This window comes from Gopherus evgoodei, chromosome 9, assembly GCF_007399415.2.
Source record: "Gopherus evgoodei ecotype Sinaloan lineage chromosome 9, rGopEvg1_v1.p, whole genome shotgun sequence".
NCBI lineage: Eukaryota > Metazoa > Chordata > Testudines > Testudinidae > Gopherus > Gopherus evgoodei.
The window spans coordinates 1,606,844-1,634,642 of NC_044330.1; the positions used below are offsets into that span (position 1 = coordinate 1,606,844).

A 27,799-nucleotide genomic window follows, 5' to 3' on the forward strand; every position below is an offset into this window, starting at 1 on the left:
GGATTCCACCTAGCAACACACAGACAAGCCTCTCACACCTGGTGCTTTTGTATATAGGAACTGGATCTTGCCCTCACAGCTGCCAATATCCAATCCTTGGCACCCTTCTGGCCTATCTGTAACCAAAGGGGGAAGGAGAGGATTTCTGGCCAACATGACTCCATGGTGCAGTGAATAGGGCCCAGGAGCGAGAGGCAGGAGACCTGGCCTCTATTCCTGGCTCTGCCACTGACTCAGTGTGTGATACTGGCCAAGCCCCTTCATACCTCTGTGCCTCAGTTTCTCCACCTGGAGAATAGGGATAATAAGCCTTGCTAACTTCTCTTGAGTGTGCTGAGATCTGAGAGTGTTATTTCTGTGTGCTGGCCATCCACCCATGGCTTGGTGCAGTGCTGTGTCCTGCTCCTCTGCCCTTTGTCTCAGGAGCTCTTCAGCACGGGCACTGCACCTTTTCTTGTGTTCTGACAGCACCTGACAAAGGGGCTGCTTCTACAATCTAACCAAGTAAATTCAACCCTGTACTGTTACTAAGCAGTGGGTGTCATTTCTTACCATGCTGCAGCTAAACACTTAACAACTTCTCCAGAGCGCAGTGTGACTGCTGCTGGGCACGAAGTCTGCCTGGGAAACAATCAAGGCATTGCTGAGCCCCTGAATAGGTCACAAATCTGCAACAACGCAGGACTCCTGTTATTGTGCTGCATGCCAAGCAGCAGGGGGCTAGAACTCGGATCCTCCTGCTCCAAAACCATAGGACTCTTCTGCATGAGCTGAGGAGAATTTCCTCATGCTGCTGTTAATCTAGGGCATGTGACACCAGGGTAGGCAGTTTTGTTTCCATGCCGCAGTGGGATGTGATGAGACATACACAGCTTCTTTTGCACTGGTGCAATCAGTGTGTCCCATTACTAAAGCACGCAAACAGAGCTGGCAGTTCTGTTTCCAAGAGCAACAAGAATGATTAAAGGTCTTGAGAACATGACCTATGAAGGAAGGCTGAAGGAATTGGGTTTGTTTAGTTTGGAAAAGAGAAGACTGAGAGGGGACATGATAGCAGTTTTCAGGTATCTAAAAGGGTGTCATCAGGAGGAGGGAGAAAACCTGTTCACCTTAGCCTCCAAGGATAGAACAAGAAGCAATGGGCTTAAACTGCAGCAAGGGAGATTTAGGTTGGACATTAGGAAAAAGTTCCTAACTGTCAGGGTAGTTAAACCCTGGAATAGATTGCCTAGGGAAGTTGTGGAATCTCCATCTCTGGAGATATTTAAGAGTAGGTTAGATAAATGTCTGTTAGGGATGGTCTAGACAGTATTTGGTCCTGCCATGAGGGCAGGGGACTGGACTCGATGACCTCTCGAGGTCCCTTCCAGGCCTAGAGTCTATGTGTGTGTCCCATATGCTTACAAGACATGCCTAGTGCCCAGGGAGCTGGCAGTTCTGTTTCCATGCTGCAGTGGGAGGTGGAGTTGGCTTGTTTTGCACTGGTGCAATCAATGTGTCCCATTACTAAAGCACCTTAAGGCCGCGGGGAGATGCAGGTGCATTATTCTCCTTTTAGAAATGGGAAAACCGGATTAATGTGACTTGCTGAAGGTCACACATTGACTCAGTGGCAAAGTGAATGGCTAGGAGCTAGAAACTCCTGGATTCTGTCCCTGATCTAATCCCTTGACCACACTGACAAAAACCTTTCTTGCTGCACCTGCCTTCCATGTTCCAGCCAGAGCAGGGGGCAGTTCCTGTCTGCTGTGCAGGGGATGGCTGGAGTGTAGGCCCTTGGGGGCCCGAGTGGTCTCTCCTATTGAAGCACTTGATTTGCTTTTATGGGTCAGACATTAATGAATATTTCTCTCGTCAAGTGGGGCAACAGGTGCCGTAGCTTCCTCGCAGCTGTTTCCCTGACAGCAGGAAGGTTTCTCCTGCGTGTAGAAGCCTGATTGCTCCTACAAAAGGCTGAGATGAAGGAGCAGCCACACTCCAAAGGAACCGTGGCCAGTGGAGCAGGGGAACGCTTGGCCCTGTCAGCTGTGGAGTGACTTGCCCTGTTCCTGGGTCCCATATGTTGAAATCCTCTTGCTGCTCTGGCTAATGCTTTAGATCAGGGGTCCCCAATGTGGTGCCCGTGGGCGCTGTGGTGCCTACCAGGGCATCCATGTGCACCCGCCTACTGGCCACCAGACAAGCAGACATCAAAATGCCGCCGAGAAGTGGCAACGTCAAGAAGCACTACCGCCGAAATCCCGCCAGATTTCAGCTGCATTTCAGTGGCGACACCTCTTGATGATGCTCCTTCACGGTGGCATTTCAGCAGCTGCTTGTCTGGCGGCCATGGTCCTCGGCGGCTAGTCGTCTGGCGCCCGCCCCATGGAAAAGGTTGGGGACCACTGCTTTAGAGCCAGCTCCTGCCAGGGGCTGGGTGCCCTCTGTTCCCATGGACTTGAAGAAAAAGAGAACCCCCAGAGCAGCATGGAGGAGGTGCCATCACGGGCTGTGTGCAGCTTTCTGTGACTCCGTCAGGTACTACAGTGACAGATGTGATATAGCAGGAGTAGGCAACCTACGGCATGAGTGCCAACGGTGGCATGCGAGCTGATTTTTGGTGGCACTCACACTGCCCGGGTCCTGGCCCCCGGTCGGGGGAGGGGCTCTGCGTTTTAATTTGATTTTACATGAAGCTTCTTAAACATTTTAAAACCTTATTTACTTTATATACAACAAGAGTTTAGTTCTATATTATAGACTTTAGAAAGAGACCTTCTAAAAACATCAAAATGGATTACCGGCACGCGGAACCTTAAAGTAGAGTGAATAAATGAAGACTCAGCACACCACTTCTGAAAGGTTGCCGACCTCTGTGATATAGAAACCCAGACAGAGAAACAGGGCCCTCAGCCCCTGGGCAGCAGCAGACCTGAGCTGGAGTGAGCTCCCTCTGTGCTGGCCTGTGGCCATGCAGGGTAGCAGCCAAGAGCCCCAGCTGCAGCAGGTCGCTGGTGCTCGGCGCTGTACAGCCAGGCCCCGCCCCCCCCCACAAGCCGAGCACCGGACACGGGACAGCAGGTGGGGGACACGGGCCCTGGCACCTCCTGGCCCCGGGGGGCGCGTATCTGTCCCGGCCCGGCCCGGCCCGGGACGCGGCGCCTCTCGCGGCTTCCCCGCTAGGGGCGTGTGGCAGGGCTGGGAGCGGAGCCGGCTGCGCCCTGCCCCGGCCATGCCTCGGGCGGCTGCTCTGCGGGCTCCGGCCAGCGACGGGGCTGCGATGGGAGCCGCCGCCGGGAGCTGGGGGCACCTGGCCGCCTGCCTAGCCCGGGACAGAGCCTGCGCCTCCGCCGCGCTGGGGAGCCTGGCCGCGCTGCTCTGGATGGCGGCCCACGGGCTGTGAGTGCGCCCGGCCCCGCGCCCCTCCGCCCGGCCCCGCGTCTGGCCCTGTGCCCCTCTCCCCGGCCTCTGGTCTGCCCGGCCCCGCGCCCCTCTGTCCCGCGCCCGCGCCCCTCTGCCCGGCCCCGCGTCCCTCTCCCCGGCCCCGCGCCCCTCCGCCCGGCCCCGCGTCTGGCCCTGTGCCCCTCTCCCCGGCCCCGCGCCCCTCCGCCCGGCCCCGCGTCTGGCCCTGTGCCCCTCTCCCCGGCCTCTGGTCTGCCCGGCCCCGCGCCCTTCTGTCCCGCGCCCGGGCCCCTCTCCCCGGCCTCTGGTCTGCCCGGCCCCTGGTCTGCCCGGCCCCGCGCCCTTCTGTCCCGCGCCCGGGTCCCTCTGCCCGGCCCCGCGCCCCTCTGCCCGGCCCCTGGTCTGCCCGGCCCCGCGCCCTTCTGTCCCGCGCCCGCGCCCCTCCGCCCGGCCTCTGGTCTGCCCGGCCCCGCGTCTTTCTGTCCAGCGCCCGGGCCCCTTCTCCCGGCCCCGCGTCTGGCCCTGTGCCCCTCTCCCCGGCCTCTGGTCTGCCCGGCCCCCCACCCTTCTGTCCCGCGCCCCTCTCCCCGCCCCGTGCCCCTCCGCCCGGCCTCTGGTCTGCCCAGCCCCATGTCTGGCCCTGTGCCCCTCTCCCCGGCCTCGGGTCTTTCCGTGCCCAGCTCCGCGCCCTCTGCCCGGTCTCGCACCTCTCTCCCTGGCCTCGGGCCTGCCCAGCCCTGCATCCCTCCACCTGGCCTCGGGTCTTTCTGCGCCCCTCTGCCTGGCGTCCGGTCTGCTCGCCCCACGCCCCTCTGCCCCCCGCCCTGCGCCCCTCTCCCCGGCCCTGCGCCCCTCCGTTCCGTGCCCCTCTCCCTGGCCTCGAGTCTGCCCAGCCTCGGGCCCCTCTGTCCCCCCTGCGCCCCTCTCCCCCGCTTTGGGCCCCTCTGCTCTGCGTCCCTCTCCCTGGCCTTGGGTCTGCTCCCTGCCCGCACCCCTCTGCCCTGCCGTGCCCCTCTCCCCCGCCTCAGATCTTCCCGGCCCCACACCCCTCTCCCTGGCCTCGGGTCTGCCCGGCCTCGGGTCCCTCTGCCCCGCACCCCTCTCCACAGCCTCGGGTCTGCTCCCTGCCCATGCTTCTCTGCCCCATGTCCCTCTGCCCCGCCCGTTCCCCTCTCCCTGGTCTCGGGCCTGCCCGGCCCCGCGTCTTTCTGTCCCCCGCCCGCGCCCCTCTGCCCGGTCCCGCACCCCTCCACCCGGCTCCGCACCCCTCAGTCCCCTGCCTGTGCCCCTCCGCTTGGCCCCGCGCCCGGCCCAGTGCCGCTCTCCCCGGCCTCAGGCCTGCCCAGCCCCTCTCCCCGGCCTCAGGTCTTTCTGTGCCTGGCCCCTGCACCCCTCCGCCTGGCTCCGCACCCCTCTGTCCCCCGCCTGGCCCCACGCCCCTCTCCCTGGCCTCGGGCGTGCCCAACCCCACGCCCGGCCCCTGCCCCCCTCTGTCCCCTGCTCGGCCCCGCGCCCCTCTGTCCCCTGCCCGTGTCCCTCCGCCCGGCCCCGCGCCCCTCTGTCCCCTGCCCGTGCCCCTCCTCCTGGCCCTACTCCCCTCTCCCCAGCCTCGGGCCTGCCCAGCCCTGCAGCCCCCCACCCGACCTTGAATCTTTCTGCGCCCAGATCCACGCCCCCCTGCCTGGCCTCGGGTCTGCTCGGCCCCACGTCCCTCTGCCCCGCCCGTGCCCCTCTCCCCAGCCTCGGGTCTGCTCCCCGCCCACGCTCCTCTGCTCCATGTCCCTCTGCCCTTCCCGTGCCCCTCTCCCCGGCCTCGGGTCTGCCCCGTGCCTCTCTCTCCAGCCCCCACACCCCTCTCCCCAGCCCTGCCCCGCGCCCCTCTGCCGAGGATAGGGTGACCAGACAGGAAATGTGAATAATCCGGAAGGGGAATGGGGGGGGGAGTAAATAGGAGCCTATATAAGAAAAAGATTCCCAAACTGGGACTGTCTCTATAAAATTGGCACATCTGGTCACCGTAGGGGAGGAGTTTCAGGCTGGCCTGAAGTTGCAGTGTCCATAATGACCCCAAGGAGCTCAAACCATAGGTGGGGGCCTTGGGCTGTCCCGTGTGAAAGCCTCGGAGGGGCGTTGCGGGTGCTCAGAGAGCCGTTCCCTGTAGGGTCAGCTGCTCTGCAAGCCGCACTCCTGGGAAAGGGGAACAATAAACCTCCCCTCACCGGCTGCACAGCCTGGAGCTCCCAGGTGCTGGAGGCAACTCTGCCCTGTAGCTGCCACCCGTGGCCCCAAGCCCATTCCCCAGCGTGTCAGCACCCAGCCTGCGCCCACTGGTCTCCCTCCTGGGCCTGGTGACCGACGGGGACGGTTACGGCTGGGGAGGTGGCAACCGAGCAGCTAAACAAAGCAGCGGTGCCATCTGCTCCAGAGGCACTCCTGCCCTTCCTTCGGGGCGAGGCTGGCACAGAGATTGCACTGGCTGATCCAGTGCATGGGTGCAGGGAGTTCCCTGGGGCTGCCTCGGGTGCTGGGCCTGTGCGCTGGCTGGGAAGGGAATGCTCAGGACAGCCTGAGACGGGAGAACGCACAACCTGGGACTGAGTGGGGCTCAATGTCACTGGGGCAGGGCATCCAGCAAGGACGAGTGATCTGGGGGACCCTTCTGCGGTGCGTTGAAGGGGCCCGATGCCCAGAGGTGGGTGCTCAGCACCGTCTGGAATTCACCCCTCCCCTGAAGTGTGTTGAGTTTGCTCTGCAGCGGCTCATCACCGCTGAGCCTTGGCCCCATGTGGGGGGCTGTGGCCCAGGGAGGGGAAGTGAGGTGCCCTGGCCACCCTGGCACAGACCTGGTGTTAGGGCCACTGGCTGTGTGGTTACCGGAGCAGCCCTGCGGCAAGGCAGAGAGCACCCCAGACCATGGGGCCTGGTGTTGCTAGTTAGTGGCATGTCCTGCGACCCCACTGAAGGGGCAAGTTCTGACTGACTCCCCCACGTACTGGGCTACAGGGGCACTGGGGAGTCCTGGGGAACCCTGGGCACTGTTAAGTAGCTCAGTCTGTGCCTTATCCTAGCCGATAAAGCTGGACTGAGAACCCCAGCCCCTGGGTGAAAGGGCAGCGCTCCCCTGCTCTGATCCCTCTCCCTCTGTGTCCCTCCCAGACTGGTCCGTGCCCACTGCAGGAGGAAGGGCTGGCAGGAGGTGTCGGTGCTCTGCATCTTTTACAGCTTTGTGGGCAGCATGTGCAACACGATTGGGGCACTCCTCGCCAAGCAGCTCGCCATCCAGGTACGCCGGAGACGTCCGGCCTGCCCCCCCGGAGGCCTGCAGATCCTGGAGGTTGGGCATGGGACAGCCCCCAGTCCAGCCCCTTCGGCCAGTGCAGGACATTGGCTAGGCCTTTGGCCATGGGCACAGGTGGTGGCGCTCCCTGTGCGCCCCTGGTCTCAACACGTGTCAGAGAGTACTGCCCCAAACCCCTCAGCCCTGGCCAGGCACAGCTGGCCCTGCAGTCCCTGGGCGCCATGCCCGAGGGCTGGAGGGGGCAGGTTCCCTGGCTGAGGTTCCCTGGCTGAGTTCTGTCCCTTTTTTCCACCAGGTGCCATGGTCCCCCCACCATGAGACCCCGCCCCACCTCCCCTGAGGTAACCACAATCCCAGGAGGCCAGCACAGATCCAAATGAAGCTCTGATCCCTGGCAGCCCCCCCACCCCCCGCCCCATGCGGGCAGCCAACTCTGACACAAACCGCCCCCTTTGCCCCAGCCACGGCTGCCTCAGGGTCCCCCTGCTGAAGAGGGGACTCCGGGATGAGGATAACGCAGACTCGGCCCAGCTGCCTTTCCCTTGTAAACTGCGCTGGGGGCCGTATGCGTTTCCCTGCACTGCCCAGCCAGGCCCGGCCCCACAGAGACACCTCTGGGGGGGACGATGACAGGGAGTGGGGCAGTACATGGGCAAGGATCCCTGCCCCACAAAAAAGGGGGGCCTCAGTCCCCCACTGATGATATGGCTCTTTAAGCCTCGGTGCCACTCTGCTGCACCTTCTTCCCCGTGACCCGGAGCAGTCATTCCGGGGCAGGCGTCTCCCTGGCTGAGTCACTGGAGCCTGGAGGCAGGGGCAGGGTGAGGCTCACACTCCCCACCCTGTTTGTCTTGTTCCTCAGGGCTGACAGAGTAACAGCTGCTTCCCGGGTGGAGTCATGAACAGCCAGAGCCGGTCTGGGAGGGCCCTGGGCCCAGCCTCGCTCACTGCCGGTGTCTCCTCAGCGCAGAGCGATTGGTCACTCCCAACATCCATGGCTGACACTTGGGGTATGTCCGCACTGCAGGCAGACGCCCGTGGCTGGCATGGGCCGGCCGACTCAGGCTCTGGCTACGGGGCTGTAGAATTGCGAGGTCCATGTTCGGGCTCTGGGACCGCCCCCCTTGCAGGGTCTGAGGGCTTGCACTGGAGACCGAACATCTGCCCTGCAATTAAACAGCCCCTTAGCCTGAGTCTGCTGGCCGTGGGTGTGCGATTGCTGTGTAGACGTACCTCCAGAGGCCGCGATAGCTGCATTAGAAAGAGACCAAGGAGACATCCAGTCCTTGTCCCTCCTAGACAGACCATCCCAGTGTATGCCATTCGTTCTGTGAGCACGCTGAGTTCTGCCCCTCTGGCTCAGCCAGCACCCCTTCCCCGAGTGCATGGGGCAGGCAGGATAGGGGGACCCAGGAATGCTGCTGCCTTTAGTTCAGTTGCTCTGGTTTAACCGGTGGTAGGATTCTCAAACTCAGTTAGTGAAAACATGCACGATGTTCTCTTGTCCCACATGGGGGCTCCGCAGGACCTAACTTGTGCACACAATTCCCAGAGCCGGGCGTGCAAACGGGCTGTGTGTATGTGGACACAGGGATGCCCCGCAGCTGCAGGGGAAGGAGGCACGTCAGAGCTGGAGCAGCTGTGCCTTTACCTGCCTGGAAAGGGGGCTGTACACCGTGTGTTTCCTGAGCTAAGTGCGAATGTGAGAAACGGGCGAGCATGGCAGGCCAGCCCCATTGCTGAGGGGGGAGAACAGCCTCGCGGCGCTGTCCTGCAGGGCAATTTCTCCCCCCCCAGCCCACTCCCAGTCCCTGGACTGTTGCTCAGAATGGAATGGCCCCTTTAGCTTTTCACAGCCGGGCTTGCTGGGGCAGGCGGGTCCTGTGTTACACATCCGGCGCCGTCTGAGCACAGGGACGGCTGGAGCAGCACTGCCACCAGCCACTGGGGCAGAGGGTTTGGAAGCTGTTTGAAAAAATTTCTTTTTTGCTTAAATTCTCCAGGCAAGTTCCTGGGGCCGGGATGAGTCCCTCACCCTGTCTGACATCGCTGCGGGAGTTCATCTCGCTGGGAGTTCTTGGGGTGGTGCAGGGCACTCTTGGGGGCGTCAGACCAGACTCTGGTGTGCTGGGGCCAACAGGCTGTCTGCAGCGGGGGCTGAGAAGCCGGATACTCTGTGCTTCACTGGCTTATCTGGAGTAAAATCTGAACTCTGCGTCATGCTCCAGGATCTGCCCCCTGCCTGGCCTGGGAGCTTTGGAGCCCACTGGGGTGACATTCGGCACCAGGGGCTGTCACAGGCTGGGAGTGACAGAACTCCAAGCACTGTAGCTCAGGAGAGCCACCCCAGCCGTGAGCAGGTCACCATGCTAGGCCTTCGTCCGCCCCTTACAGTCAGCTGCTGGCTCTCCCAGGGGTGCCGGGTGTCGGCTTCCCGGGCAGAGTTTAGCTCAGCTCCAGAGCCTGCTGCAGGAGCTGTCTGCCCCATTGCTCTGGCCTAGGCTCTGCCATGGCCCACGAGGAGGCTCCAGACGCTGTTGGTCTGGGGAAGGCCCAGGGAGCGCTGGGGTCACCCGAAGGCTGCCACAGAGATCCGTGCTGAGAGCTGGGGACCGGAAGTGGGGACCCATCTGCTCTTTCCGAGCTCTGACACCTGCTGGCTATGTGACCTGGGCCAAGGCTGTTCACCTCTCTGTGCCAGGGCCATGCACAGAAGGAGGCTGATATCATCTTCTCAGGGCTGTTGAGAGACTGGTCCTCACCGTCCATAAAGCATTTCCCCATCTTGTGATCGTGGCTCTGATCCGATTGGTCTCTCCACAGGTCTTCACAGGGGCGTACATGGCTGCTGTCGACATCATTCACTTCCTGCTGACTCTCTTTCCTGTCTGTGTGTCCGACCCCAGACCCGCACCAGGTACGTGCCTGGTGGGTCACCCTGTCCTGAATGGTGGGGGCGGGGCGGGGCGGAACCCCAGGCAATAACCTGGCCCCCTCCAAGACTAGATGCATACAGGTGTGCTGGGGGGCTCAGCATGCTACAGGGGCTGAATGCGTTCCAGGCCACACGGAGGACTGGGGAGATGAGTGGTGAGAAGCGTGCGGCTGGGAGTGGGATTTCGGGAGGGGCCTGGCTTGGAAGGCTGGATGCTGAGGGGGTACGGGTTGGGCAGGGGCTTGGAGGCTGGGCTCGGAGTGGGGCTGGGTGATTGGGGTGGAGGCTGGGTTTGGAAGGGGGCTGGGCGATGGGAGGTGGAGGCTGGACTCAGGGAGGCTGGGTGATGGGGAGGGGAGAGAGCAGGCTGGGTGCTGTCTGGGGGGGAAGTCTCAGTGCTGGGGGAGTGGACTGGGCTTGGAGGGGGTGGGCTGGTTTCTGGGGGGTGGAGGGAGAGGGCTGGGTGCTGTCTAGGGGGGAAAGTCCCGGTGCTGGGGGAGTTGACTGGGTGTGGAGGGGGTGGGCTGGTTTCTGGGGGGTGGAGGGAGAGGGCTGGGTGCTGTCTGGGGGGGGGAAGTCTCGGTGCTGGGGGAGTGGATTGGGCGTGGAGGGGGTGGGCTGGTTGCTGGGAGGTGGAGGGAGAGGGCTGGGTGCTGTCTGGGGGGGAAAGTCCTGGTGCTGGGGGAGTGGACTGGGCATGGAGGGGGTGGGCTGGTTGCTGGGGGGTGGAGGGAGAGGGCTGGGTGCTGTCTGGGGGGGAAAGTCCTGGTGCTGGGGGAGTGGACTGGGTGTGGAGGGGGTGGGCTGGTTGCCGGGGGGTGGAGGGAGAGGGCTGGGGGCTGTCTGGGGGGGGAAGTCTCGGTGCTGGCGGAGTGGACTGGGCGTAGAGGGGGTGGGCTGGGGGGTGGAGGGAGAGGGATGGGGGCTGTCTGGGGGGGAAAGTCCTGGTGCTGGGGGAGTGGACTGGGTGTGGAGGGGGTGGGCTGGTTTCTGGGGGGTGGAGGGAGAGGGCTGGGTGCTGTCTGGGGGGGAAAGTCCTGGTGCTGGGGGAGTGGACTGGGCGTGGAGGGGGTGGGCTGGTTTCTGGGGGGTGGAGGGAGAGGGCTGGGTGCTGTCTGGGGGTGAAAGTCCTGGTGCTGGGGGAGTGGACTGGGCGTGGAGGGGGTGGGCTGGTTGCTGGGGGGTGGAGGGAGAGGGCTGGGGGCTGTCTGGGGGGGGAAGTCTCGGTGCTGGGGGAGTGGATTGGGCGTGGAGGGGGTGGGCTGGTTGCTGGGGGGTGGAGGGAGAGGGCTGGGGGCTGTCTGGGGGGGAAGTCTCGGTGCTGGGGGAGTGGACTGGGCGTGGAGGGGGTGGGCTGGTTGCTGGGGGGTGGAGGGAGAGGGCTGGGTGCTGTCTGGGGGGGGAAGTCTCAGTGCTGGGGGAGTGGATTGGGCGTGGAGGGGGTGGGCTGGTTGCTGGGGGGTGGAGGGAGAGGGCTGGGGGCTGTCTGGGGGGGAAGTCTCGGTGCTGGGGGAGTGGACTGGGCGTGGAGGGGGTGGGCTGGTTGCTGGGGGGTGGAGGGAGAGGGCTGGGTGCTGCCTAGGAGCGGAGATTGGCAGGGCTAATAGAGAGCTGGAAGATGGTGAGGGTGGCGCACCCACTGCCAGCGCAGCCAGTGACCCGGGGGCAGGCGAGCTCTTGGGGGACGAGGATCCCGTTTTGGGGAGATGTTTTCCAGCAGCAGAAGGACCCGGTCCCTACGCTGAGCTCTCAGCTGGCGCTTGCAGTGCGGGGCCGGTTCCCCGACAGGCTCTCGCTGGGTCTCCTGCCTGAGACTCTGTGTCCTGCGCAGCTTCGCCCGGCAGGAGGAAGAGGAGGAGGAGACAGGTGAGGAGCAGCCTCCTTGCGCTCGCTCTGGCCCTATGCACGGGCCCTGGCTGGTACGTCCTGGCGATGGCCACCTCATCCTCCCCCGGGGAGTTCCACGGCGCCCAGAGGAGACTGCTGGGGACGGCGCTTCAGGTAACGCAGCGCCCGCTGCCTGCGTCCCTCTGGGCTGGCAGGGACCCAGTCAGGGCAAAGCTCCCAGCGGCACTTCGGTGCCCCCCCTCGCTGAGCCTGCTGGGGCTAGGGGGAGCCACGGCCAGGAGCTGCGTCGGGCGCCGGCGCTGGGGAGTGGTTTCACCCGCTGAAGTTAGAGGCCGTTAGGCTCACAGACGTCAGAGCTGGGAAAGTCCCGCGGCCTCTGGCATGTGCCCAGCCAGTCTGGGGCCGTCCCCTTCCAGGGCCGCCCAGGGTTTCTCCAGCTTGCTTTGAAAGGATTTGGGGGCCTGTGGTTCTGCCATTTTGCTCCTTGTCCTGTATTCTCCATCCATTCCCCTGGCTCGGTGCCCTCCCCCTGCTCGGCCTGCGGGTGTCTGGACACTGGGCCCCATGCTGGGATCTGCTCACGCTCAAAGGGCTTTGCAGACACTAACTCACCGTGGACGTGACTTGCCCAGGAGCTCCCAGGGAGTCAGTGGTGGAGCTGGGATTCCTCTTGGGGCAGTTAGTGCAGGAGCCCCGCTGGGTTTACCCTCGCTCCCCTCCATGGGCTGGACGGCTTGGCAGCCGCCCCCCTGCTTCCCGAGCCTGGTCCTTGCCGGGCCGGCTCCACTGGCGAGGAGCCGAGGCACCCGGAGATGGTTCATTAAGGGTGTACCCAGTACTGGGGGGAGGAGACTCTGTGTAACGTGTCTGGGGGACACCCCCTCTGCCTTCCAGAGCAGGACTCTGGCACAAGGAGAGCAGCCCCAGAAACGCCACGCTGGGCCTGGCCTTGAGCCCTGTGCCGGCTGGCACCTGGCTTGGGGTGTGGGGCCATGCTGGGCAGATGTGACCCGTGAGCTCAGAGCTCGTACCCAGCACTGCTCAGTGCTTTGGTCTAAGGAGCTCTCTGGTGTGCAGGGGCCAAGGGGGTGTAGGCGAGCCCCGAGCAGAGGACCTGCCAGGAGCCAGTGCAGAGCCCTGGGGCCCTCTGTGCAAGTGAGGAGCAGGGCTGCCAGATCCCCGCCTTCATTCCCCAGCACTGTCTCATCCTGCTCCCCACTTCCCAGTGGGGGGCAGCCCCACAGCCCCCACTCTCTGCGGGGGGCAGCCCCACGGCCCCCACCGCCTGCGAGAGGCAGCCCTACAGCCCCCACCCTCTGTGAGGGGCAGCCCCTGGCCCCCACCCTCTGTGAGGGGCAGTCCTTGGCCCTCATGCCCTGTGAGGGGCAGCCCCTGGCCCCCACCCTCTGTGAGAGGCAGCCCCCAGCCCGTGCCCCGCAGTCCACCACGGCACTTTTATTCTCACTGCTGACAGTGAAAATTCCACCAGGGAAACATGATCCCTAAGAGACGCGGCCCCGCGCTTGCGGCCGCTGGGTTCATTAGGAAGGCCCCAGCGATGGACTGGGGCTGTCCCTGTTTAAACCCAGATGGAGCCTGGCAATTGGGAGCTGGCCTGGCAGGGAATAGAGCCCAAAGGCTGCGGCTGGACGGATGGGGACTGGGACCCAGGGCAGATTGCTAGCACCCAGCACCACTCGCCAGAGCTGGGTTCTAGCAGCTCTGCTTGAGCTCAGCCAGAGGTTCTGGGTGCAGGAATGGCTGCGGGAGAGCCCCTAGAGACGCAGGGGCAGGTGTGTCCCATTGTGCACAGCAGACACTAGGCCTGGCATTTCCAGGCTGCCTGGTAACCCCAGAACCCCCGCCCTAGAGAGCGGGTGCCGTGGTGGGTCCAGCAGTCGCGGGAAGGCAGGTTCTGTGTGGGATCTGACAGCGTGTCTGGGCAGATTAGCACATGGGGGTGACACGCAGTGCCTGGCGGGGCCCCTCTGGCGCGCAGCGGGGGGTGCCCTGGTGGCTCCCACTGGCTCAGGATTTCTCATCCTCCCGTCCCGCAGGAGAATATGGAAGTGCTGGGCTTTGCTCTGGGGATGCTCGCTGCACTCGTCGCCTTCACGGCCAGGATCCCTGCGCTGTCTGGAGCGGTAAGGCAGCTGGTGGGAGCTCGGTAATGCCAAGCCACTGCCCTGCTGGGAGCCCTGCATAGGGTGGGGGCCCTGGTGGCTGTGCAGTGCATGTGGCCTGGGGACAGGAGGGATGCACAGCCTGGGAGCTAGCTCCAAACAGGTGTGTCTCCCCAGCCACGGCGCAGGGCTGCAGCCACGGCCCCGCGGGACCTCTTGCCCTGGGCCCTGGGCCAGGGTAGATGTGGGTCTTGTGGCTCCTCCCGGCACGCTGGGGCATGGCACAGTCTCCTGGACAGCCCTTTCTCGAGTGCCAATGAGCCAGGGTGAATTCTGCCCTGTCTTCCCCCTGCCTGGGCCTCCCTTCCCAGCCTGCCACGACTCCTCAGCACTCATGCCTGCCCTGGGCCTGTCACCTGTCGCTTCACGAGGTCCAGGGATTCTTATCCCGCACCCTATCCCCCCCTGCTCCCCCAGTCTGTCTGTCTGCTCCGACCACGCTGCCCTGCAGCAAGACTTCTCTGTGGCCTGGGCCACACTTGACAGCACAGTCTGTCCCTGATGGACCCAAGGGCCGAGCCCACCCATGGCAGCAAACCTGTTGTGTCCATGGGCCTGCTCGGGTGTGAGTGTTTGCAGGCTCAGGGCTGGACCGCGCTCCCTGCTGCTGCCTGGCAGGCCTCACTCTCCCTAACCCAGGGTTTGTTCTGCCCCTGCTGCAACAGCAACGAGATCCAGGATCGACCGGGCTGCTCCCTTGGGGAACCCGACCGAGGGGTTTACATGTGCCCTTTGCCTTGGGCTCAGATCCCCGGTCAATAAGGCCCGTGGGGGCATGGAGCATGGCAGCAGGGTGGTGGCATAGAAGGAGGCAGTGCACCTGACCCCAGTGTCTGCGTGTTTGCATAGAGAATGGTATTTGGCTGTCCCGTCTCGCTGCAGAGGCAGATACCTGTGGCCCGGGACACGGACCAGGCGGCAGGGAAGGCCGGGCCAGCAGATGGCAGCTCCCGGCCTGCAGACAGCTGTGGGCAGTCGCTGTGCTTCCAGTGCTGAGTGCACTGCGCTGGATCTGCTGCAGGATGCTGCCCGGCGAAGCAGGGACTGGCCCTACTGCCATGGGTGCCCCACAGGGCGAGGGGAACGGCTTGCGCTGATTCAGGGAGCCATTCTGACCTTCCCTTGCTTTCTGCAGTGCACAGGGAGGCTGTCTCCAGTGACCCAGCACTGGGCCAGCATCTCCTCGGCCCTGGCCAGCGTCCTGTATGCAGCAGCCATTGTGACCCATGACCAGCGGCCCGCGTACTTTGTGAGAGCCATGCCCTGGCTCCTGCTTTCCCTGGGCTCTGCTGCGCTTGACGTGGCTGTATCCTTTCCCCACCCCCTAGCTCCACGGGCTGGCACGCTGGGTTTGGCACGGCGGCCAAGGGACTGAGCACCCCTCAGCTCCAGGGCACGACGCAGGCTGCAGCGGTTAGGCCCCTGGGTCTGATGGGCTCGGTAGCGTGGGCTGGGCATTGGCCCTGAGCCAGTGCTGTTTAGTTCCCTTCCAGGCAGCCATGTTGTGGGGCTGAGGTGGGGCCAGTGTCACTTCCTTAACCCTGGGAGCTCAGATCACCTGTCTGTCCTGCTTGATGAAAAGCCAGATAAGCCAGCGGCTGGGCCTTGTGGCTGAGGCAACAGAGACCCCGGCTACGTGGGCGCTGCTGGCACAGGCAGAGGAGGAGGAGGAAGAGTGGACGGGAACCGAAGAGGGAAAGGTTTCTCCCCTGCCCTGCACTGGGTGCTGCCACTCGCCCTGCAAGGGGAAACGGCCGGAGGCAGGGTCCCACCCCCCGGTGCCTTTGCTGAGCCGCGAGGCCCTTGCAGGGACGGCTGTGCCCGCTGCAGAGCTTGCTCCTGTGCTGCCCACAGGTGGTTGGGAACCTGCTGAGGTTTTTGTGCCTCTTGGGTTTGACATTGGCCCTTGCACCCCAGCATCCTGCTACGTGGCTGCCCGGGACGCAGCCTGATCCGGGGCCCCGCTCTCCTCTGTGTGCAGAGCTGGCTCCCGGCTCCTTCCTCCCATCCTCTTTGGGGGGCTGCACAGTCCACACTGACAGCCCCTTGAGGGTATCCCCTGTGCCTGCTCCCCACCACCCTTCCTCTCCCTCTGCCCTGTGGCCCAGGAGCCCCCAGCTGCTCTGGTTCTTCATGGAGCCGGCAGTGACGCTCTGCTAGTTGTACAGAGCCGCAGTGGGAGGGAGGGAGGAAGGGACGGGTCGTTGCTCCAGCCTCCATTGAAGACTCAGCCCTGCAGTTCCCAGTGCCTGTTGGGATTTGCTCGCTCACTGCCCCGCCTCTCTCTAAGGCCCCCAACTGGCTGCCGCTGAACATGTTCCCAGCACCCAAGTCGCTCCACGAGGGAGCTGCCGTTGGCCGCTGCCTGGATCTCACCATCGAGCAGGTGCAGCAGGTGAGGCTGGAGAACAGCTGGGTGCTGAGTGGGCTGACAGCAGCACAGAGCTGAGCTGCGAGGGGAAGTGAGGCTGGCCAGGATCACAGCAGGGGGGCGGCCAGCCAATGAGAGAAGCTGAGCCGGGCTCTGTGTGTGCACACGCCCGTTCTGGGGTGACTGGGGGCTCATCGGTCTGCAGCTTTTGGGAGCCCTGCCCCCATAAGCAGTGGGGTCTGCCACCCAACCCTCTGCCCTCCATGTTCTCCCCACACAGGCCTCTCCTCCAGGGGTTTCTGGTCCTCCTGCTGTGCCCCTTGATTCCACGTTGGTAAATCCTGCTCCCTGCTACGTCCAGGCTGGCCATGGTGCAGTGAGGCTGCCGGGAGATGGACAGATGAATGCTGCCGACCCCGCTCTGCCAGAGCCCCCTGCCTACCCTCCAGTCCAGGTCATCCACGCCAAGCTCTCCCCCTCCAGCTCCTCATATGTCTCCTCCATTAGCTCCGAGCTTGAGGTAGGTGGCTACCGCTGGTCGTCTGCACTGGATCCTGCGCTAACCCCAGCCTCTTGCCTTGAACTCGGCCTGTGCTGCCTTCACTGGTGCACGGGGCACAGAGCCTGCTAGCCCCAGGCCGGGGACCATCCCACCCAGGTGTGTGTGCAGCAATGAGAGCCCTCCCAGTGCAGACCGAGTCCCCAGAGCATCCTGGCTAATTGGCACGTGATAGGGTCCAGTCACAAGAAGGCAGGTCCCCTGATAACCAGATATCTCCCCCCCGCCCCACACACACATACAGACGCCCCCTCCAGGGCTGCGGGAGGACCCTTCTCCATCTCTGCCTCGCTGACTGCCGTGGGGCGGGCTGGAGGGCCAGGGCAGTTCCCACTCAGGCAAAGTGCTGCTTGCCATTAGCAGGAGCTAGCAGGGCTGATGTGGATTGAAACGGAGCTCAGCACGTAGCTACTGCGTCGTAGGCAGGGCTGGGTGCGTTGCCCCGTATTAAACTCGACCTCATCTCCCCGGAGAAGACCCAGGTTTCAGTTGCTTCAACCTTTGCCAGACTGTCACTGTCTCAGCTGAAAGTCCCAGGCTGGGGGCTGCCTCAGGCTGAATTGTATTTTGAAGATTTCACCCAAGATGGTTCAGCTGGTTCCAAGAACGGGGCTGGGAAAATATGTTGTTTGGGCCAGGTTAAAAACTCGGTCAACCTTTTCCTTCAAAAGTTCTCACTGATGCACAGTTCTGGGGAAATGCCAGCTCCTCCTGGGCCTGCTTTGTCCTCCCCAGTAGGAGATTTGTGCATCGACTCAGCTGCTGCTATCAAACTGCAAGATGTTTCATAGAAACTCTGCAAAGCCTGTCACGGTTGTTGGGGCGATTTCTGTCCTGAGCTGCGTGCATGCAGCTTGCCCTGGAGCAGTGCCGTCCCTCTGAAGGGAGAATTAGGCCCACAGTGTTATGATCCCAAGAGCTGGACAGCCCACGTGCATGAGGGAGGGCAGGGGAGCAAATATTGGACTATTTTATGTAGTTCTAAAAATGGGACCATTCTGTTCCAGAACATAAATGGGAATGCTCAGCATTCCTGGGCCATTGTTACAACCTGCCAGCACCCTGGGCTCTGGGGCTCTCCCCTCCTGTGGAAACGGGGCAGTGTTTGCTCCTTGAGAGACGGGCAGATGGATGGCCCACTGCCCTTACTGCCCCTCAGCCTGACAGAACGGAGAGTGCAGAAAACCTCTGCCAGCACTACTCCCTGTGCTCCATGCTGGCCTGGGTTTCCCGGCCTAGTGTTCAGAGCGATTCCTGTCTGATGCTGGCGTTTGTTACCATGTCCCTGGCGTTTCAGCAGGCGTCTCTGTGGGAACAAATGGGTTTATGGCAGGAGATCAGAGCAGGTCAAAGCCCCTTCTGCCTTGCACCGGGACCAGCACAGTTACCATATGGAGGGGATGAACAAAGACACATTTTGATTCTATAAAGTTTGTTTTGTTTCGTTTGTTTTTTTTTTTAAACATCTGCACCTGGTAACTGGTTCCAGTAGGAGCCGCACTGCACACTAGAAAGAATCTCTTCAGGTGGCTGGGGTGAGGTGGCTGGTTTGCGCTCCATTTCCATAGGCTGAGCGCGGTTTGACAGTCACTCCTGTTTGAGCCCAAAGTGGCTGCAATACTCTTGGTGGCTGGGGGGCAGTATTTCCAAGTTACGGCCCCGGCTGGAGCATGGGGCTAGTTGATAGACCCATGCAGCCTTTGCTGGCGTTCTGGGCCCTGGCAGATCCCATACTGAAATGGCTCCTGCGTTTGTTTGGCCAGACTGGGTTGTGTTTCTGTGACAGTGTCTCTCACACCTTGTGATATCATGTTTTCCTTGCAGTCGTTCTTACCCCTGGCTCACTTTGCACGTTCACTCACCCGCTCTCTTTGCCTTTATTTTGAAAATAAGAAGTCCTCATATTTCTCTGCTCACTGCAGCTTTCCTGCTCTCAAAAGCTGCTTGTGAATGTGCCCATGTGGCTCTCTCCACCTTGGCTAGGTACCCGAGCGAGGTGTCAAGAGAAGGGATATGGGCTAGGCTGCTCGGTCAGGGCTGCTCTGGTCCAACTCTTTTCTTGAGCTTTGTTTTTCTTCTGCAGCAAAAGTATTGGGAGGCCTTAAACTCAGAACAAGTGTGTAGAACTGTCACTTTGCTTTGCGCTGGTCCCGTGCGAGGAAGGCCGGGACCAGTGCTCCAGGGAGACCCATGTCTGCCAAGCTTCTTTCACTTTAAATCCATGAATCATTACAACTGAAGTCTCTTGGTTTAGATGCATGAGACATCACAAGCCCCAGAAAGAGGCCAGATTGCAGGGCAGGAAATAATCACTCATAAATTAAAGAAACATAATGTGCTTGCTTTGTCCTTAGTGCAGTCCCAGGGAGAGATTCTGTTCTCAGGCCCGCTAGTGTAAATCTGAAGGGACTCCACTGGCCCTTAGCAGAGCTACTCTGGATTTACACTGTTGCACAAGAGTAGAGTCTCCCCCATGATCTCCAGCCCAGTGTCATTTTTAGGTCACAGAACTAGTTGAGGTCAAAGAGGAGAGAAGTCGTCTAATCTCCCCTGAAGGAAGTTACCCCACCTCCAACTGACTTTAACTGACTGGAGATAAAGTAACAATGATGATAAATTCCAAACAGCCCTGGACTCCAGAAAGCCAGTATCCCCCTGGGCTGGCACATATCAGCCATGTGGTGCTGCAGCCAGCGCCAGGTTTGTCTTGTGGCTTCGCAGTTTTATAGCAAGAGAGACGTCTCCTGTGGGGCAGAGGGAAGAAATTCCGCCCATCTGGTCCTGGGAAGGAGATAACTCAGGGGCTGGGAAGGAGAGGGGCGTCCAGCTCTGTCGTGCTGGGAGCAGCTTGTGTGAATCGCTTGGTCAGTCCCGTCCCTCCACTCTCACAGCTGGCGGAGAGGTCAAGCAGGGCTTGCGCTGTCCGTCCCCTCCAGGGCAGATCTGGGGGTGCAGGCTGTGTGGCGTGAGCTTTGCCCCCTGCTGGTATGCAGCGTGGGCAGGCAGGTGCCCCCTCACAATGAACAGAGGCAGAAAGGGAGTTCACACTGACCTGTGGGATCCCAGGTCCCATATGTGCCACATCGAGCCATAGGAGTTGTGGGTGGTGCTTGAGGGCTGAATTTTGCCACTTTTCTCCCTGTTCTGCCCTCTGAGAGTGATCCCTGCTGCATTGTGGGAAGCCACTTGGGTCCGCAGTGCAGTGAGTGACCTGGGTGTGTGGGATGTTAGTGCACTTTATCACGGCTACCCCATGTCTCCCCCAGTGAAGACCCGCTCTCTGTGACAAGGGAGGCACATTGAGTTGCTCTGCCTACGTGCTGGAGGAGTTTGTAGTGTCACTAAAGCACCAGGAGGGCTCAGTACACTTGGGCCATTCAGGGTGGGCATGAATTGGCATCTAGTGCCATCACACAGCATTGCCTCAAACCCTTTCTGAAGCAGTGGCTTCAAATGGTGGACTTCAATCCATCAGCTGGGTGAGCCTGTAGATCCACTGGCTGGTTATACAAGGGGCTAAAGAGGTAAATACTGCCTGGAATCCAATGGACCTCGTTCTGCACGGGTGTGAGTACAATGCAGAAAATGTTCCTGACTCCAGAATGACCGAAAGCCCTTCTGTTGATATCTGCAGGTATTTCCAAGGCCAGTAATACTGAGCTGGAAGTGTGTTGACCAGTCAGGTGGCCTGTGTGGCACAAGAGTGTACCTGCCGGGAGTGCCAGGAAAACTCCCAGGTGATGAACAGCTGGTTCTGGACCACTCACTGTCGTTCTCTCTTGACAATGGGTTAGGTTCAAAGTGACAGACTGTTACGGATGGGAGCTGCCCTGGAGAGAGCGCTGGCCGGGGACTTCTGGCAGCGGCACACAGACAGTGCAGTAAGCCTCATACTGACCTCTTCTCAACAGAAGATCCATTCTCCCTTGAAGCAAAAATGGGCTGAGGCTTCTCAGGCTAGCAGCCCTCGAGAGTCACCTTAGTTGAGATCAGTCTCTGGTTATTAACTGAGCAGTAATGGCCAGAGCTGGTTAGAAAACCACTGAGAGTTTCTGGAGAGTTTTTACCCTGCTGGGATCTGGCGGGCGGCTTTTCCTTTCATTCCGCATTTGTTCATGAACTTTTTTATTGAAAATGTTTGATTTAAAAAAAGTTCTTTCTCAGTTTGTTTCCCCCTTTTTCCTCTGTTTTTTTCCATTTTCCCACTTGCAGTGGGAGGGGAAGGAGAAGAGGAGGGTGTCACGGAGTCACCGGGCGATGCTCTGGAACTGCTCCCCACAAAGCCAGTCAGGACTTTGGGGAGCCTCCTCGCCCTTGGAGCAGACTGTCTCCAGGGCAAGAAGCTCACACGTAGCACTCAGCATGTGCCCCTCCGTGTGCTTCCCACAGCGAGTCCGCCCAGGCAGGGGCGGGGGAAGCCCTGGGGAAGCCAGAGGGTCCTGCACTCCACCTTGCAGTCAGACGTGACTCTCAGCCAGCCAGTAAAACAGAGGTTTATTTAGATGACATGAACACAGTCCAAAACAGGTCTTGCCAGTACAGACAATAGGACCCCCTTAGTTAGGTCCATCTGGGGCCCAGGGAGGCCACCTCCCTGCTGGGAGGCCCAAGCCTCCTTGGGGCTCCCCTCCATCTTCCAGCCAGCTTCCAAAAACTACTAAACCCCCTCCAGCCCCTCCTCTCTGGGCTGAGTCTCTTTCCCGGGCCAGGAGGTCACCTGATCTCTTTGTCTCCAACACCTTTAGCATCCCCTTGCAGGGGGGAAGGGCCCGGCCGTTAGTTGCCAGGAGACAGAGGGTCGGCTAGAGCTGAGGCCCCCCCACAGTATTCAGAGGAGACATTAAAACCAGCCCCACTTCGTCACAGAGGGAATGAAAAACCTACCCCAAGAAGGTTTCTATGTGGAGTTTTGTTGAAAATTTTTTTAAAATGAGAATTTTGTGACAATTTCTATTTTCAGATGAAGTTTGAATTCAGGAGTTTTCCCCCCGTAAAGCCGGCCTATGGCCAGTCTGCATCCAGTGGAGCGCAAACCCCACTTCTGAAGAGCCCTGGTGCTACAGACCTGCCTTGTCCCTGTAACCCGACATCCTTTCTCTTCACAGTGGGACTTCGGAGACATGAATCTTCAGTGGAACAGAAACGGCACCGAGGAACCGAACCTCCAGCCCGGCAGCAGCTCAGTGCTGAACGCAGGCTTCAAACAAACCGCAGCTGCGCCGAGACTGTGTGATAATGACGCCCCTGGGCAGAGGAATCATAGCAGGGAATTCGAAAAACCAGCAGAAGAAAGATGCTCTGTAGAAGATCCCTGGAAGGTCCAGGTACAGCAGTACTGTGGGACAGGCCCAGGGGTGCCGCTCATTTGCACAGGACAGGGAGCAGATACAGATGTAGCTCAAATCTCACCCATGTACTTCCCTGATCCTGCTGCAGCTTTGTGCCGGGTGGCTGCTTCTGCATTGGGTTGGAGCAACCTGAAGGCCACACAAACAAACCCTGTCTGCAGACAGCCCCAAGGAGCTGAAAACACAGCTGGGGCTCGGAATGGCCTGGGGTGTCTTGGCCATGGCCCTGTTCCTCTGGCCGCATGCACTGGGGGTGGGGAATGGCAGAAGAGCCCCATGGTCAGCGTTCCTTTGCCAGAGACTCACCATGACGCTGGGGCAGCCCACCCCAGGCCCTGTTAAAATGTGGGGGCTTACGGTGACTGCACCTCACCGGGGATGCTGCTGTGTCTGCAGTAATCAGGGCTGAACCACGCCCATTGCCCAGTGAGTATAACCGACCTGGGGTGGGGGAGGGCATAGGGGCAGTTTCCCCGCCCTGGCACTGTTGGGTTGGCCATAGCCCATCGATCAGGGTTTCCAGCCCTGCTCCCTGAGCTGCAGGGATGCACGTCTCACAAGCACCCCTGCTGTGGCTGTGTGCTTCCTCTGAGCTGGGCCCCGTTGGTGCCGGAGGGGGAATGTGCCCTTACAGGTCAGTAACAGGAGCACGTCCATCTCCCTGGCCGGAGCTGGGACTTCAGAGCTGCCAGTCCCAGGAGAAATTCAGAGGAGAAACAAGGTGCCGATGTTTGACCGCGAGGGTAGCTGACCGGCCTCGCAGTGCTTCTCCATTACTTCCAGAGCGGGCGTCTGGCAACTGTCCTCTGGTTCAGCCCACCACTTGGACTGACAGTGGGGAGCCCTAAAGCCTGGCCTGGGCGTCTGCTCCTCTCAAACAGCTGCTTTGGACTCAGCAGCCAGCATCCTGGCTGACGTGAGCAGGGGAAGCACAGGCTGCCGACGCTAATGGTGTACGTGGCCCCAGGCCTCCCTTTATCTGCTTGTAACTGGCCGGATTCTGACCAGATGGTTTGCCGGTGTGACTGGCCAGGCAGAGTGACGCTGGCTCACACAGCGCTCCACCATGCCAGGAGCTGGCTGTTCCTGAGTTACCTGCATGAGGCGGTTGCTGACCCAGCTGTGTCAGCTGGGCGAGGGTCACACTCCCACTACCACAGCTGTGCTGGCCTTCTGCCTGGGCAGGGCAGTCCGGGAGCCCTTGGAAAGAGCTGCAGGGGGAAGCAGATTTGGAATCCCCATTTCCTAGGCCAGTTGGGGTGCTCTGTCACCTCGGGGCCCCCCGTGTGCTCCGGGCTCTTGGTATCACAGTTCCCTCACACGCAGATCACTAGTGTGTGAAACTGCTTGGTCGAGCCACAGGCCCCCTTTCCTCTGCACCTTTTCGAGCCGCTCCTAGCGCAGCAAAGCTGCTGGGAGTGGGATCGCAGCCTGCCAGCGGGATGCGCCCCAGGGAGAGCTGCGAGGGCTGAACGTCAGAGGGAGTGGGGTGCAGGCACTGTTGTGACTCGAGAGGATAGTGTGAAAAACTGGCAGCAGCGGTTGTGTGTGCTGCGTGTGGCGAGGCGAGGGTGCAGCTGGGAGATGTGAGGTCCCGCACTGCAGCAAACAGCAGGATGGTGTGTCCCGCCCTGTGTGAACGTGGAGCCAGCTCTGCTAGAGGGCAGGTGCTCTGGGAAGGGGTGCTGGGGCAGAGGGGTAATGCTGGGCTCACTTTGGCTGGAGGGAGCAGGCCCAGGTAGGTGTGGGTGGTAAAGGCTTTCCTTTTCTGTTATGCTATTGAGTCTTAGAGCAGCACCTATAGGCCCCAGAGTCCCTCGCAGCTCAGCTCTGTTCCCCTGGCAAAGCTGGAACCCCTCTGCTCTGCACCGCCGCCCACAGCCAGCCATGCCCTGAGCCCAGGCTCGGGGCTTGTGGGGCACTAGACCCGATGGAGGATGGCCTTGCTGTGCATTCCTGGAACACTGAGCTGCCCTCACCCTCGGGCTCCACTCTCCTCACCCCTGGCTTCTGGGAACGCAGCACAGGCGAGAAGATGACATCTGCCTAAAGCGTCTGGCATTCTGTCGCTCCCGCTCTGATCTCGCAGCCCCCAGCCTGGCTGGCGCTGCCCCCTCCAGGTAGGTGACCCATCTGGCAGCTGCCTAGGGCAGCGAACGTACAGCAATTGTTCAGGGAGCGAGTGGCTGTGACCTGCGCTGGGTCAGACGCTCCCTTGGCCCAGAACAGCAAAACAGTCCCGAGCCGGCGCTGATAAGAAACCTTCACAGTAATATTTCTAATGGCTGGAGATTGATTGCCTAGTAGTAAAGCTCAGAAATCCAGACAATGCAAAGACTGGAAACCCAGGGGAAAGGAAATTCTTCTGCTGTATTGCCTTTTCCTATTCAGATAATGCACAATAAAATATGAGCATGCAAGTCTGCACCAGGGGAGGGCTGCCTCATTCGTGTCCAAAGCAGATATGCCAGGAGAAACCCTGGAGCAAGTGATCTCACATGTTGGCCAAGAGGGAGACTGGCTCTGCTGCCTTCAGGGGGGCATGGTAGTGAGCAGTCATATTCATGATGCTTTGCACGTCCCTGGTGTCTTCTCACCGAGAATCTCAAAGCCCCAGGCGCACGTGAACTGCGTGAGCTGCAGAACACTGCCAGGATGTAGGCAGGTCTTTGGCCTAGGGGGAGATGGTCAAAGAGAGGTGGCTTGGAAGACTCAGGCGGACAGTCTGGCAGAGCCCAGATCCCGTGTCTTGCAGGCACGTACCCTGTTACTGTGCGGCCTCCAGCTCATACACGGTGGGGACAGGGAAGGGGAGATAGTGAATGGATGTTTGAACAACAGCAAGCGGGCAAGTCCTGCTCCCTGCACCCACGAATAATCCTGCTGGCCTCCAGGGGATCCCTGGCCCAGCAGCGCTGTGCCCTGGGGGCAGAGGCTACGCACTGGGGCAGTGGCAGTGAAGTGTATTCATGAGCCCTGCTGGTCTCCAGTGATTGTGTGCGTGATGGGTCTGGTGGTCTCTAGGCCTCAGAGGACACCCCCCACCCCAGCTGCTCTGCTGCATCGAACAATTGGAACCTGGCATTGCTGGGCCCCGGATGGGAATAGCTGGGCTTGGGCAGCCTGGGGAGGAGCTGGATTTGCAGGGTGGGGAGGGGGGGGTTGCACTTCTGCTCACTTTTTTGCCCTTTCACTGATTCATGGAGTTTTAAGGCCAGAAGGGACCAGTCTGGCCTCCTGCATCACACACATCGCCTGTTGGTCCCAGCAACTTGGGTTTGGCTCCAGCATCCCTGAGCCAGTGTGTTCAGATTCATCGGGATCTGCCTCCATCCTGCAATGCAAGGAGAGCGGGTTCTCTGCCGGATCCCCTGCAATCTGCTGACTCCAGGGTGCAAACCAGAGGAACGCTTGGTTGAAAATCTGCAAGCAGAGTATGTGTATGAGAACAGAAGGTCAAAAAATGTTTGCCCTTCCACAGACCTTTACTGTAAAACTGAGTAAAGACTGGCTGTGATATCGGGGCTGTTGTGGGAGGGGCACTATGGGACCTTAAAGGGTCAGGCTGGGCAGGGAGTGGGGCTGCAAGATTTTCTTTGATTTCAATTAATAAAACATTCAGTGCCTTGTGGCCCCCATGTTTGTTGTTTGTGAGCCCTGGGGATCACGACCCATGGGCTGACGGGCAGGGCTGGCTTTAGGACATGCGGGGCCCAATTTGAAAGAGCTGCCGCCGAAATGCCGCAGCGATTGAGCTGCTGCCGAAGATCGCAGCGGCAATTCGACAGCAGCTCAATCGGTTGCCGCTGTTTCCGGCGGCACTTTGGCGGAGGGTGTGGGGCCTTCTTGGGCACCGGGCCCAACTCCTGGGAATTGGGGGAATTGCCCTATAGCCGGCCCTGCTGAAGGGAGTGAGGGACTTTACAATATTCAGCATCAGTTGGGGTGTCCCTGTCTCAGCATCTGGCATAACCAGAATGTCTGCCCCTGTCTGCCCTGGCCTGCACCACAACTCCTCCCGCTCCCGTGCCTGCCTCCACCAGCCATGGTTGGTGAGCCAAAGCCGTGGCCAGAGGTGCTGGTGGAGGTTAAATTCACTGTGCAGCATTTTTCAAGGGGAAAATCCCTAGTCCTGCTTAGTGTGGTGCTGTTATGTAGCAACCCTCAGCCCATGACAGGCATGCTGCTGTCGCGCACGGTCTGGATCCGCCAGCTCCCCTGCCACAGGCGCCATTATGTAAGTGGTGACACAATGCGGTTCTTTGTGTTGGCCGGGCCCGGGCCCCCAGCTGGCTGCCTCCTGCCTTCGCCTGCCCTCGGCCTAGTTACTCTCCATCACAGATGGGGTCAGGCTTTGTGGAAGTGATATAACTTGCGCCTGGGGTGCAGCGACCTCGCTCCCTGGCCGATGGGGGATGCAGCCCTTGCTGGCTCTGCCCGGGATGGATTCCAGCCCCGAGAGCGGGCGTTAGTTTGTGGCATCGTTGGATGCATATCCCAGGCCAACAAAGGGGTGCCTGGACCCATTCAGCCGTGTGTTGTGCTTCCAGGTGGGTAGCTGGCGGTTGAGCTCTGTACTCCAGGATGTCCCGTGCAGGGTGCTCATGCTCATTACGCTCTGCCTGTGGCGCTCCTGTCCTTGGAGCTAGCCAAGGGCAAAGTCTCTTGGGGCCAGTGCTGGGGCTGGGACCTGCCGTGGGTGTGGTGAGGCTCTCGCTGCTCCTGAGAAGGTGCCCCCCCAAGGCATCCCTTCCCCCTGGGAAGCGGTGAGAGGAGGTGATGGATGTCACTGGATGGACTGGGGCTGGAACGCTGGTTTCACATCCCTCGCCCGTTCAGAGACCCCACTGCCTCGCCTGGGGACGGGCCCAGTGCTCATCGGCACAGTTCCCCTGGGGCCTGGCTGGAGCAGGGGTGAAGTGGAATTCCTGGCACCCATTTGCCCAGGCCAGGGCCCTGTCGGATGTGTGCATGCACCAGAGTGGTCATGGGACGCTCACGCCTCCGCTCAGCCTGTCTGTTAGCACCCAAGGCCCGGGTACTGCGGTGCCCAAGGAAAAGCCTGGCAGCCTTTGTTCTCTCTGAGCCCGTAACTCCTGCACTCGGCCTCCCTTTGCCCCGCCAGAACGGCTGCAGCGTGGTCAGAGGTTGTGAGCAGCCCCGGGGCGAGGCAGAACCACCCCGTGGCTATTGTGTCAGGAGTGCCGGGTGGCTCTGGTTCCAGCAGCCGAGGCCGGAGGAATGTGACTTGGAGCCAGAAGCTGCTGATAAAATCTCTTCTTGCAAAGGAGTTTGAGTCCCCGCTCTCCTGCCGGCGATGTAATCTGCTCAGCGCTTGCCGGGCAGTGATAACGGGCTCGGCCTCATGCGGCCTGGACTCTGCGCGCTCCGGCTGTGAACACAATGAGGAGAGAGCAAGCCCTGCCCGGGCTCAGGGTGCGTTGTAACCTCCCCCAGCCCCTGCACCGCTTGGAACAATAGCCTCTGTGGGCGATTACCGAAAATCACATGCTTATTCCAGCAGCAACCAAACCAATTTGTCAACGTCCCGTTTTCATTTCCCTCGATAAGACAGGGCCGGGGAGCACAATAATCCCTTCCTGAGAGACAGCTGCGGCTCCCCTCCCCAGAACACTCACAGCAGGGAGGCTAATCTTGGCCTTTCTGGGCTTAGTGGGAGCAAGTCGCAGTTTTTCATTCCTGCTGGGGCAGCGATGCCAGGGGACAGGCAGGGAGCCTCTGTCCCAGCCGCTATCTGCAAATCAGACGAAAATTCTAGGAGTAATAGAGCATGGAAAGGTGGTTTCCATCTCGTGGGCTGGGCTGGGCTATGTGGGAATAGCCAGCAAAGATGAGGGATCGGTTTAGCCCAGTGG

At 60.9% G+C, this 27,799-nt stretch overlaps 1 protein-coding gene across 1 annotated transcript; it reads left to right on the forward strand.

Annotated features, from left to right (window-relative positions):
• Positions 1 to 6,606: 6,606 nt before the first annotated feature.
• On the forward strand, positions 6,607 to 24,860 carry TMEM44 (transmembrane protein 44). Its single transcript, XM_030575277.1, has 9 exons — positions 6,607 to 6,664; positions 9,503 to 9,596; positions 11,446 to 11,615; positions 13,520 to 13,606; positions 14,781 to 14,951; positions 15,199 to 15,345; positions 15,936 to 16,040; positions 16,297 to 16,536; positions 21,681 to 24,860. The coding sequence occupies exons 1-9, from the start codon at positions 6,617 to 6,619 to the stop codon at positions 22,263 to 22,265; spliced, it is 1,647 nt and encodes a 548-aa protein (XP_030431137.1). The 5' UTR covers positions 6,607 to 6,616; the 3' UTR covers positions 22,266 to 24,860.
• The last annotated feature ends 2,939 nt before the right edge of the window (positions 24,861 to 27,799 follow it).

What these genes read in the sequence shown, in the direction of transcription:
- TMEM44 (XM_030575277.1), top strand. Translation starts at nt 6,617, where the DNA reads ATGTGCAACACGATTGGGGCACTCCTCGCCAAGCAGCTCGCCATCCAG. An exon ending in CCAAGCAGCTCGCCATCCAG is followed by an intron (nt 6,665 to 9,502) that starts GTACGCCGGAGA and finishes GTCTCTCCACAG; the next exon opens with GTCTTCACAGGGGCGTACAT. An exon ending in CGACCCCAGACCCGCACCAG is followed by an intron (nt 9,597 to 11,445) that starts GTACGTGCCTGG and finishes TGTCCTGCGCAG; the next exon opens with CTTCGCCCGGCAGGAGGAAG.